The 12,617-nt window shown below is 41.7% G+C and overlaps 1 protein-coding gene across 1 annotated transcript in view; it reads left to right on the forward strand.

Annotated features, from left to right (window-relative positions):
- The window catches only part of CFAP221 (cilia and flagella associated protein 221), a 34,287-nt gene that overhangs the window by 16,498 nt on the left and 5,172 nt on the right, over positions 1–12,617 (forward strand). Inside the window, exons 11-22 of the mRNA XM_048486881.1 lie at positions 248–359; positions 4,679–4,766; positions 5,456–5,545; positions 6,012–6,107; positions 6,545–6,644; positions 7,107–7,237; positions 8,679–8,759; positions 9,650–9,757; positions 10,163–10,324; positions 10,947–11,105; positions 11,224–11,324; positions 12,475–12,567. Coding sequence (XP_048342838.1) covers positions 248–359; positions 4,679–4,766; positions 5,456–5,545; positions 6,012–6,107; positions 6,545–6,644; positions 7,107–7,237; positions 8,679–8,759; positions 9,650–9,757; positions 10,163–10,324; positions 10,947–11,105; positions 11,224–11,324; positions 12,475–12,567 — 1,321 coding nt within the window. The remainder of the gene's footprint in view (positions 1–247; positions 360–4,678; positions 4,767–5,455; positions 5,546–6,011; positions 6,108–6,544; positions 6,645–7,106; positions 7,238–8,678; positions 8,760–9,649; positions 9,758–10,162; positions 10,325–10,946; positions 11,106–11,223; positions 11,325–12,474; positions 12,568–12,617) is intronic.

The following is a 12,617-nucleotide window of genomic DNA, read 5'->3' on the forward strand; positions in this document are numbered from 1 at the left end:
GTACTGAGCAGATATGATAGTTTAGATAGCTCCTTATTGTCTGAGGCATTATTCTATGATGGGATCTTGTTTCTTTTAAACAGATTTTTGTGACAATCTAATCTGTGCAGTTTCCATGTCAGAAAATCGCCATTCTAAAATGAATAATTAATCATTTGCAACTGAGGCTGTTGGTGATACAGAAGGGGTTATTTTATGTCGACTCTTGAATGCCCCATCTACTAGCTGTTGCTATTTGTGTCTGCAGTTTTAGAAGGCCAAGGTGATGGAGGAATTAAAACAAGGCAGGTGAAAGAAGCTGTCTTTGAGTTGAAAGTCAAGCAGAACATCCAGGAAGAAGAAATGAATCAGCTTAAATGGTGAGTAATGTCTTGCATTGAGCAAGAGGAGAGAAATGAATTTAACTATGTGGAATGTACCAAGTCTTTTTTAATATAAATTCTACCTTTATTATATTTATTACCAACAGTACACCACAAGTCAACTCTAACACATCAGACATCAAATACATTACATACAAAACACCTTTACACAATCTCCCAATAACAGAGAACAAAAAGAGAAAGAAAGAAAAATAAATACATCTGGTTCACGTTCCTTCCCACGAGCTTAATGGGAAGTGGGACAGCATGTACCAAATCTTTGTGACTTATTAAATACTGCTGTTTTGTACATTGGTAGTGGAAAAGTTTTTTGTACTGCAGCTTGTATCTGATTTTAAGTAGTACAAAGTAGTTTACACTAGCAAGGATTTTAAAAATATTTTCTTGCTCAGTAGATGAGCAACAAACGTCAATGATGAAACATTTGGATCCTTGGTCTATAGATAGTTCATGTACTGATACAAATGGCTTTAGGTTGTATTTCAAACAGTGCAGTGAAGAAACACAGTCCAGCCCAAATTAAGTAGTTTAAATCCTGTTCCATACATCTGATGAAATGACCTGTGATTCACCAACATTTTTGCTGGAATACTTTTTTCAAGGTGCTGGAATAGATTTTTTAAGCGCTACTAGATTCCTGTTTAGTAGAAGAAAGTTAAGCACATGGTACTGGATCCTGCGTCTCCCTTTTGCTAAGTGAGGAGTCTTCCTCTAGTGAGTGGAATCCTTATCTAGCAGAGGAAGGTTGTCTGATCCAGCCCTACTTAATAGTTCCATTCAAATTAATGAGAATTATGCACTTCAAAATTTGATTGGATCTCACGCATGTCTGTTTACTCTGAAACATATATGTGTACAATGTGATTTAATAATATACCATAATTGTATGCTGTCAAGTTGCATCCAGCTTATATCTCAGGACCATGGGGTTTTCGAGGCAAGAGGTGGTTTGACATTGTCTTCCTTTAGTTAGCAACCCCAGTCTTTCTTGAAGTCCTCCCATCCAAGTACTAACCATGACCAATCCTGTTTAATTTCCGAGCTCTGATGACGTTGGACTAGGCTGGGCTATCAGGCTGATATTCAATATGATAACTGGCCAAAATCAGGACATTACATGACCATCCTTGATCTGCATTTGTGCTATATTTGTTTGAGAATATGATGATGGAGTGATTGTGGGCAAATCCTTGACCCAAGCACATGGGAGATTCATGAATGGATCTCCAAACATTTGTATGTGAACAAACACCTACTGGGAGCCACAAATTAGGTTGGAATAGTGACTCTAGGGAGAGAGTGTTTAATGCTGTCTGTTCTTTCAGTGTAATCCCCTCCAGCTACTGTTAGCCATTCTTTGGCCTTTCCCCCCACCCCACCCCCCAGCAAGGCAAATAGTGGCTTCAGGGATGTGGTGGGGAAAAGCTGATGACTTCAGTCTGGTTGAAAAGTAACAGTGGTTGACACACACAAAAAAAATCATCAGGTAGCATAGGTTCGCTCTCACACAACCACCCCTTAAGACTGGACAGTTACTCACATAAAGCAGCTATTCAGCACATTTTTTCCCTCATCAGGATCACATTAAAATTGAGCCATCAATTGGGGAAATGGCCTGAAACAAAGAATTAAGCGGTTATTCATTGTCACGGGCGTTCTGTGCAGTCCCACATTGGGTCCGCCCTTGCTTAGGGCCAACCCATTAGGCTCTGACGATCTTCTGAATGGGATGTGGAGGTTCGGTACCAACACGTGGATGTCCTGGCACCAGGTGCACCCCAGCTCTTTTTTGCTGATTACCCCCACTTGATCCTGCATGGGCCCCTGGTTGGGATCACCATAAGTGACAGGTTATTGTCAGGACAGGGTGATGATATTCGCGCTCCCACCCCCGCCTCCAGTTCGGAGTCAGAGGGGGAACTGGGGATTTCGGAACTGAGCCCTGATGGCATGGTTGGCACCTTTGGCCAGACTTCACCTGCGTCACCCTCGGATGACTTTCGTCTGTTCTCAGAACAGTTAATTTGAATGGCAAAAACTTTAAACCGTCCTTATCAGTCTGCTCTGCCTGTAGTAATTGGTGCCTCCATGTGGGGCTGGAGTGCTCACTGTAGGGACAGGTATGCTCATGTTGAATGATTCCCTGGGGGATGCGTTTCAATTTCCTTGGGGTAGCAAGTTCCTCTACATTTTCCTTTCCCTCTCCTGAGCAAGGTTATGGCAAAGGTCCAGGCAGACTATTCTCACTGCATACTGGCGCATACCCAGTATGGCCCATGTACCCTTGGTTCTCAATCCTTCAGTGCCTAGCCAGGGGAATGATTCACAAGTTTCCCTCGGCCCCAGATCTACTACAGATGGGAGACCTGCTGTGCCAGGATATACAGTTGCTCAGCCTAGTATGGCTGATTCTCCCCTAAGTGAGTGACCTGACAGAGCTAAGCATGTCTTATCAGCCTCGAGGCATCCCTCTACTAGGGAATCTTATGTAAATAAGAGTAAGAGGTTCTGTATTTGGGCTACTTGCCATTCTGTCATACATGACTCATGTTCGTTGTTGGTTATATTTGAGTATATGTTGTATTTCTTAGACTCTGATTTATCCTTTTCCTCCATTAAAGTTCATTTATCTGCCATTTTGGTATTCCGGGTAAGATTTCTTACTTCTTCCCTGTTTTCTGTACAGTAAAGCAATTTCTCAAGGGACTGCAAAAGTCCTCTCGAAGTGCCCGCTGCCACAGTGGAGCCTTATTTTGGTGCTTACATCTCTTATGGAGACTCCCTTTGAACCTCTTTTATCAAGTAATATGGCTACTTTGACTTACAAAGCTGCCTTCTTGGTGGCCATCACATCTGCTAGGAGGGTGGGAGACCTTCAGGCATTATGGTCTGACCTCACTTCCTAGAATTTCACCCAGACAAGTTGGTTCTGAGGCCTAGCCTTTTTATTTTTTATTTATTAATTAGATTTTTATACCGCCCTATCCCCGAGGGGCTCCCTAAGGTGGTTTCCCATTCCCATGTCAACCAAGATATATTTCTGCCAGTCTTCTTCTCATATCCCACCTCGCAAGCAGAGGAAACACTACACACACTTGATGTTCGTAGGGTTTTATTGTATTATGTTAGCAGAACTACAGGCATCCATAAAAGCAATTACCTATTCTTGGTATTCAAAGGTCCTCACAGGGATTATCCAGTCTGTACATAGGCCTTCCCTATGGAAGGTGATCCAGATGTTTTATTGGGCCACTGGTGTGGACTGTCCTGTGGAATTCCGTGCTCACCCGACCATAGTGGTGACCTTGTCAGCAGCCTGGGCATCCAGAGTGGATATTATTGACATTTGCAGAAGAGCCACATGGTTCTCTTTCACTAAGTTTACTAGACATTATGCTATTGATATAGACTCTCGCAGGAAGACAACTGTTTGGGAAGGCTATTTTGCAAGCCATGTTTAAATAAACATCCTCACCCACCATCCTCTGGTGTCTTGCTTGCTAATCTCCCAATGTGGGACTGCACAGAATGCCCATGACAATAAAATACATGGTTGCAGTTGCCTATATAGCTTACAGAGTGGGCTTCTGTGCCGGCACTCATCCACCCCACCCCACTGTGGCTGTTCACTTGCCCTTGGCTTGGGCACAGGTAATGGTCAGCAATGGCAGCAATAGGAGAACTGAGGGGATGGCACTCCTCTCCGTCCCACCACATGACTGTTTGGTGGGACAGTTCCCTCATAGCTGTAAAGGAGGGGAGTGAATGATATTTTTCTGAATGGCAATAGCAACTAATGACGTTTGAAGCTTATTAATCTACTGTGGCTGGCCCTGTGAGAACGTGGACCCAATGCAGTGGTGGCGAACCTATGGCACTCCAGATGTTCATGGACTACAATTCCCATCAGCCCCTGCCAGCATGGCCAATTGGCCATGCTGGCAGGGGCTATTGGGAATTGTCGTCGATGAACATCTGGAGTGCCATAGGTTCGCCACCACTGACCCAATGTGTGCCTGCACAGAAGCCCACTCAAACTACAGTTGCAGGTAAGTGAAACCTTGTATTTACATTTCATGTTTGGATTTCTAACTTCATGTAATCTCAAGAACGCATCTGCTTTGGGCTTATGGGGCCAAATTGGTACCAGCTGTGTGTTTGGTTGATTTTGTCCACGTGAAATCATTATTATTTTTTGTAAGAACATTATGATGTTGTTTTTTTAAGAGTACATCTGATTCACTTTCCTGAGCTGAACTTTTGAAGTGAAAAAATTGTCTCCATTTTGAATGCAGGCAAGTTCATTTAGGAAAAGATCCCATGCCTTTGACTCTTTGTGACCAGATTCTGGAAGATCGGCAGAGAGCTGAAGAGCAGTACCTGGTTAGAATACATTTCAAAATTACTGAATAAAATTGTATGTTTCATGCATAGTTAGGCTGTATTTAGCTGAATACCTCCCTCTGAAACCTTTTCCACATGCTGGAGAAGAAGAAGAGTTTGGATTTATATCCTGCCTTTCTCTTCCTGTAAGGAGTCTAAAGTGGCTTACGAACTCCTTTCCATTCCTCTCCCCACAACAGACACCTTGTGAGGTGGGTAGGACTGAGAGAGTTCTGAAGACTTTGTGCCGGTCCTTCAGCCCTCAACTTGAATTCTCCATCTACAAAACAACCCCTGCTTTTAAAAATCATTTTGGGAAGCTATTAAAAATAAGCACGCTGCCTATTAAATAAATGATTGTGTCCTTTAGAGCCGATACTGCAGCTCATATTTATATACCCTGTAATAAATTGTTCTGGCAAGCATGAGATGGGGGTGTATGAATTAAATTTAGAAGCCCTAGCATGGAACATCTTACCACTGTGTTCTACTTGTGCTCTAAAACTTCCTAGAAAATGTACAAAATGCAATCCTAAACAGAATTAAAACCTTCTGAGCCCATTGACTTTAATGGACCTAGAAGGGTCTAAGTCTGTTTAGGATTGCACTGCTGCTCATTAAATATGCAACTTTGATTGAAGATCCGTTAATACACTGACACAGATCTATTTTTATTGGTGCCAAGCCAGATTAAAAGAGGAGATCCCATTTTGGCATTGGAGTTTGAAAGGAAGAAAGTACAAACTTCGGTCAAGCGTGTCATCCGAAACGTGGAGGAGGTATGTTATTGTGCCAGAACTGAATGTCAGATAGGGACTGCAGCAGAAGGAAACGAGCTCTTCACATTCATGCCAGCCAATCAAATGAAAATTGTCTGCTGCCTTTTGTTGATTTCTCTTGTTGGGGTGGGTGAGGAGCATCCCTGGGCACTTGGGGATTGTATGTGGCAGAGTGTTAAATGTGTGCACAGCTTAAATGATCAACTGGGACACAGCAGTAGAATAAAGAGCTTGCATAACTGCTTGTCATTTAGAGCTAATTGATAATAAGTTGATGAGGAAGAAAATACCATATTGTTGTTTATTTGTTTATAACTGCAATCCTTCAAAATAGGTTCCAGTGAAATCAGTACAGTGTACGTGGATATAAGTGCAGGTTGGATACTATTCACCAGTCTAAGTATGATGTTAATGAGAAAGTGAAGTCATTCCAAAGAGTCACTTCCACTTTTTACATTTGGTGCAGTGTCCAAACTTTGAGCCTACATTTGACCTCCTGCTCAACAACCCTTGGGACCACAGGAATTGCAATCTGCGGCGGTTCCAGCAAGCTGCACGAAAGGTACTGAAACAAATTGCCTTAGGTAAATATCTATGAGTAGATGCATATACATGTTGTGCAGGCATAGTTTTCACTTCCAAAGATCATATTGATTTTGCTGATGTGCTTCATAATTTTTATAGCATTCTTTAAAATGAAACCAAACAATCCATTTTGTCCAGCCTCTGTTGTGGAGCTGATATATATTAAAACTTCTTCCCCGCCCACAAAAACCCTGATTCGTTTTTGCTCAAAAGTACTTCTCTTGTGAAAATCCTCTGCATAAACTTTATAGGGGAACTTGTTAATCTTTTAAACAATAACATGAATGTGAAGGAAAATGTTTTCATTTGCAGATGCTGATGCTTGGATAGGTGTCAAACTTGTGCTTCTGTGTGCCAGGTCTTTATAATAATGACAAATGCTGAAAATTTAACAGTTTTCCTTCATTCTTTCAGATTCTGATTTGCTGTCGCCTGGACCGTCAGCTAAATGTACTGTATGAACTATTTAAACCTAGAGATCAAGACGAAACATTCATACCAGATAGCCCCTCAGGTATTTTTAAAATATTTGGTTTCCCTATAAATAGATGTGATTTGACTTTATGAATCATAATTACAACAGTCCAAAGAAGATGTCTCATCTTTAAGGCCTAGTATTCACTATTAAAAAAATACTTTAAACAAAAAATCCTTTAAAAAATCCTTCAACAAGATTTCTTTGGTAGTTTGGTTATGCAAGGCTTTGTGTGTGCAGCATCCTTCTGTCGTCTTGGGGTGGGGAAATCACAAGCTCTGTAATATCAGTAAGGAAGCAGAGGCATCTGCTGTGGTTCCAGAAAAATCACTGGCTCTCACTGAGGTTGCTGTTGGGGGATGTTTTCTCTTCACTCAGTTAGATCAAGACGAGTTGGTTCTCTACAGCTCATCTTCAGTGAGGGACATGCCACTGTTCTGTACTTGCTACACTCATGAGCTTAGCATTCATCCAAATTGTTTGTCTGTCCTCATTCAACAGAAAACAACAAAACAGTCAGCACAGACGTAATAAGTGAGCGCTATCAGAGAGTGTCATTTCTGTTAACCGCACATCGCATCCTGCCTTTTGAATTCCCCACTTACAGTGCACCACGGTGGGCTGATGAGTTAGTAAGTACCACCTTGCCATCAGTGTTGAACACATTGTTCTTGATGGTGCTGCAATTAGATTGTCTGACTTCAAACCCCCACTCTGCCATGGAAGCTCGCTGGGTGACATTGGACCAGACACTCCCACCCAGCCTAACTTCTTTCATAGGGTGGGAGGTTGTGAGGACAAAACAGACCAGGAGAGAATGATGTTGTAAGCCAGTTTGGATTCTACTGGGGAGAAAAACAATGTGTAAATATCTAAAATAAAGCGAGAGCCCAGCATGTATTTCCATTTGACTTGAGCATCAACAAGACTGTCAAGTCCAATTTTGACAAGACCAAAGGGATGGAGAGTCTATTCTCTGAACCGAGGAAAACTTGTGCAAATGAATTCCATTTCAGTCTACCTGCAGCAAGTGACTTAGGGGAACGGATGGGCAGAAGAAAGGATGATAAGAGGCAGAAATACTAGAACCAGGGGGCATACATTGAAAATGCTGGGGGGAAGAATAAGGACTAATAAAAAGAAACATTTTTTCACGCAACGTGTGATTGGTGTTTGGAATATGCTGCCACAGGAGGTGGTGATGGCCACTAACCTGGATAGCTTTAAAAAGGGCTTGGACAGATTTATGGAGGAGAAGTCGATCTATGGCTACCAATCTTGATCCTCCTTTATCTGAGATTGCAAGTGCCTTAACAGACCAGGTGCTCAGCAGCAGCAGCAGCAGAAGGCCATTGCTTTCACATCCTGCATGTGAGATCCCAAAGGCACCTGGTGGGCTACTGCAAGTAGCAGAGAGCTGGACTAGATGGACTCTGGTCTGATCCAGCTGGCTTGTTCTTATGTTCTTATGTAAAGGGAAGACCCTGCATTGTAAATAGAAGTGTTGAGAATCCAAGAGGGAAGGAGATGCATCTCTGGAATGCATCCTTTACTGGGGAATAGAGGAGCTGCTATTGGATCTCTGAGTTGACCTTTCATGACAGAAAACAGGAGATCCAAGGAACCAGAAGTACCTGTCCCCAGAAGCAAGGAAGGCGTTACTGTAGGAAGGCCTGGGGCCTACTAGATTGCTACACACACCCTTTTGCACCCTTAGAAGGGCCAGCACTGGGTAAGGTAACTCTGGAGATTTAGGTTCACTTCTGGAAGGAGTGAATTAGATCACCACAGCCACTGCATCTGTTATTGCAGGCCCCAGTCTTTTACTTGTTGCAGCAAATGCAGTGAGGTGCAGCCAATTGTTTGTATTGTCTTGCCAGCTCTTTCACCACTGTGATCATCCCTCTGTGTCATGGATGATATATTTTCCCAGGTGTTTTTGAGCAAATGTAGTAAATAAAGCAAGCAACAAAAGTTAACAATTGTGCAAAATGAATGCCAGCCTGTTTCATACTGATGAGCTAATAATAGCAAAAACTGGTTATCAACACATATACTGTTTTTATTTTCCAGTTACCTGAAGTTCTTGGTACTGTTCCTGTTAAATCTACCGAAGCTGAGATTAAACATCTTCACCACTTCTTTGAACTAAAGGTCAAACACAACAGCTCACTAATCCCTGGGTTGGATCTAGACTAAAATGGCAATGTTCATAGCTCCTCAGAAGCAACATTTCATGGAGATGAGCAGGGTACAATTCAAGGGGGAAGGCAGGAAACCTCTGTTCTACTGACAGAACATTTAATTTCAGTCTAACCCCTTGTCTGGTGTTTTGCTTAACACAGTTCAAAGGACGAAACACCAGAGGTTGTCCACAGCACATTCAGGAGTGGATAAGCGACTATGGCTTGTATCAAGTTTTATTGGATCTTTTTTATTTTTTAAAGCAAAGCTTAAATATCAGGCAGGAGTGTTGATTCAGAAATATTTCCTCTGTGTCTGGCTAACTGCTATGCTTAGCACAACTTAATCAAGTTCTGGATCAGTAGAGCCTTTTTGAAGGCCGTCAATCTAAATTGGTCTACATGCTAATACTGTCTTTTAACCGAGTTATGGAAAGGGATGACCATGATCTAGCTAGCCCTATAGCCAATTGGCCATGCCAGCAGGGGCTGATGGGAATTGTAGTCCATGAACATCTGAAGTGCCAGAGTTGGACACCTCTACCCTATAGCATAACTCTCTGTACTTGAATCACCTGGATTTCTCTGTATTTAAGATGAACTGTTCTGGATATTTTATTTTAATGCATAGATTTTCAGATTTCTGATATATGCACAAGATGTGCAATAAACCTTTTGAATCAACCTCTTCAGTAGCATATAGTACAATCAGATTTAGCCCAAATAATGTGAGGGGACTGAAAATGAGGATCAATTCCTGTGTATTGTGTAACATGAAAGCACATGAATATTGATAAGGATAGTTTCATTGGATTATGAGGAATGTTTACCTTCCTACAATATTTTTCCCCTTTCCCCCAGGTCCCTCAGCATTTCAGGCTTATGGGATATCAGCCATTCTGCATCCATCATGCAGCAACCAGCTACAAAGTTCCAAAGTATTCTCAAATTCTGAGGAGAGGTGCAGAGGTAACAAGATGGTCAAGCATTGTTTCTTCGCTTTAAACAATTTCATCTTTTATATCATCTTTTATGCATTTCTACCCTGTTTTCCCCACTGGGGACTTGAAACAGTTTACAAAGAAACACAACAAATGATATATAGATAAGCAGAAAATATACAACATCAACATCTCGGGTTAGTCACAAGTCCATGACTCACTCAGGACCACAAGGCTGTGTGGGCTGAGAGCCAAGGACCAAGATTCTTTTTTTACTTTCCCCTTTTGGCTCCCATCTCTCACCAAACCAAGGTTTAAATACTTGTCATACTTGTAACAGAGAAATGCCCAACCTGTATTCCCAGGTGATGGAATAAATACAAAACAATACAGAAGTGTCTATCCTAAACATTTCCTTTCTCCCTTTCGTCAGGAGGAGCTGATCCCAGTACTGCCTGCTTCAGAGGAGAGGCTGCGCCTTGCCTTGTTCCAATCAAAAGAGGATGAATCCTTGGAAATAGAAACCTCCCTCCTAAACTTTAAAGCTCCTGAAAATTTGCTTCATGCTCCACAAAACCACCCACTTCAAATTTTTGTAAGCTTTTTTAAAAAACAGATTACTCTTTCAGGAAAGAGCACATAGTATGTCATTAATATTGTTGATGATGTTGATGCTGACTTTTAGAGTAATTATCTTGAATGTTACACATTCATGTGTTTCTAGGTCTCACTCCCTGATGATGTATCAAAAGATACTTCCACAACAGATTGTTGCGGAAGGAGCTGCCTTAAAAGGGAGTCAATTCAATGATCCATCTTGCCCAGGATGGACTGGTAACAGTTCTTCAAGGCCAAGTCTGTCCTGTTCTTCTCCTGTTGGGATGCATATCTTGGCCAAGCTTCCTGCAGGTTCATGTAAAGAAGGGTGGCAGACATTGGACCAGAATCTTGCTGTTCCTTAATGCAGACAGCTAAAAATACTTCCTACATGAAATGTTACTTGAGGCAGCAGTGCATCTCTTCGGGTTTTTCAATTTCTTGCTTTGTCATTTGTTGGTATCCATTGAGTTCAGAAGAAATTAGGATTGTGTGTGCAGCACAAGACTAAAATAGTTTTAAGAAAGAAATGAAAAATGTTTGTGATGGATGATACAATAATGTATGTTAATTTAGCTTAGAATTTTCCTTTTCAGTCTCACTCTTTATTTTCTGTTCAGAATCCTTGCCCAGGACTGTGTGAATTCAAACGGCCACTCCCTTATCCAGAAAGTAGCATTGACTATCACCTTTGCCCTCATCCAAAATATGCACTCACCAAGAAATACCCATCGAAGTCCAGTGTTCTGACTACACAAAAGAAATTTCTCCATTCCAAGGTAAGATCTTCTGAAGTCCATGATGTCGCTGGAGCCCTAACAATTGAAAGAGTGACTCTTTAGACTGGCAAAAACTGTCAGCAGCTTATTTTGTTGGGTGTGACCGCTGTCATTTCAGGAAGTCATTAGTGGTGTAACTAATTGGAGAAAATTCCCACCAATTATTCATTCAACCTTGCCCAACGTTCCTGCTCTGAACAGCCCAGTGATCCCATTCTGGTAAGAAAGAAAGGTATTTTTTTTTTGGTCAAAGCATCACTGTTTAGAAGATACACTTTGAGAAAAGCTGAGAAACTCTAATAAATAAAATCTGCTAAATAAATCTAGGAGTGGCTGGCTTCCTGGCAGGGAGCTAAAGAAGTTTGGTTGTGGTGGGTTTTCCGGGCTGTGTGGCCGTGGTCTGGTAGATCTTGTTCCTAACGTTTCGCCTGCATCTGTGGCTGGCATCTTCATCTTTAGATGGAGGCAAAACATTAGGAACGAGATCTACCAGACCATGGCCACAGAGCCCGGAAAACCCACCACAACCGGTTGAATCCGGCCGTGAAAGCCTTTGACAGCTTGTTGAGACATTTCTGCCTGCTAGCAAGCAACTTCTCTCAGAGTTATCCAGTGTCTCACCTAAGCAAGAAAACAGCAGGCCATAAGTTTAAAGCCATGGCTGGTAATTTATTCTAGCTGATTAATTGAAAATAACTTAATGATTCAGGCATTTAGCATTGGGACTGAGATTTGGAGGGCAGGATTCCTGTAACCCACTCTCCAACTCAGCTGATGTGATGTAAGACTAGGACTGGGGATTGTAACGTAATCTAATGTATCTGACGGAGTTGCTGTGGGTCCAGGAAGTTTGTCCACCATGTGCACCACCAAAAGCTCCTTGGAGAAAGTATTAAATTTTTTAAAAATGCAATACAGATGAGGGAAGAGGGAGATTGTTGATGAACTGCTCAAGGAAAAGTGTGGCTGAGCAGACTGAAGCTCATCAAATAGTACTGAAAGGTAATTGGACTGACTCAGATACTTAGGGCAAAGGGCTGTAAGCCATGATTTATAGAATTTCACTGTTGATGGAGGCTAAAACATGGAAGGATGCAAGGTGGGTGTTGGTAAGGTAACAAGAGCCACACTATTATCTTTGCACTTGTTTTGCTTTTTTCTTGTTAAAAAAAATGAATCGTGGTTTTGAGTAAAAACACTGACGTCATATACATTCAAAAATCCTTCATGCCATATTCTTGCTTGTATGTATATTGAGTGATTTTTTTAGCAAATGAGAGTAAGTGCACTAGAAACAACCTTGTGAATATGTAGGTGCCGCTTACTGTATTCTCTGCTTGACCCTTTGTCATGGTTGCGTTTACCACAGCATCGATCCTTATAATACCGACATGCTTCCAAAAGATGGACCTCCCATTGTGGATAACTTGCCAGAGCGAGATAAGGAAAATGTCATGGATGAGTAAGTTTGCTTTCTGGGGTTTGTTCACAATAAACATCAAACATCAAAAT

Source organism: Sphaerodactylus townsendi, linkage group LG02 (genome assembly GCF_021028975.2).
Source record: "Sphaerodactylus townsendi isolate TG3544 linkage group LG02, MPM_Stown_v2.3, whole genome shotgun sequence".
Classification (NCBI taxonomy): domain Eukaryota; kingdom Metazoa; phylum Chordata; class Lepidosauria; order Squamata; family Sphaerodactylidae; genus Sphaerodactylus; species Sphaerodactylus townsendi.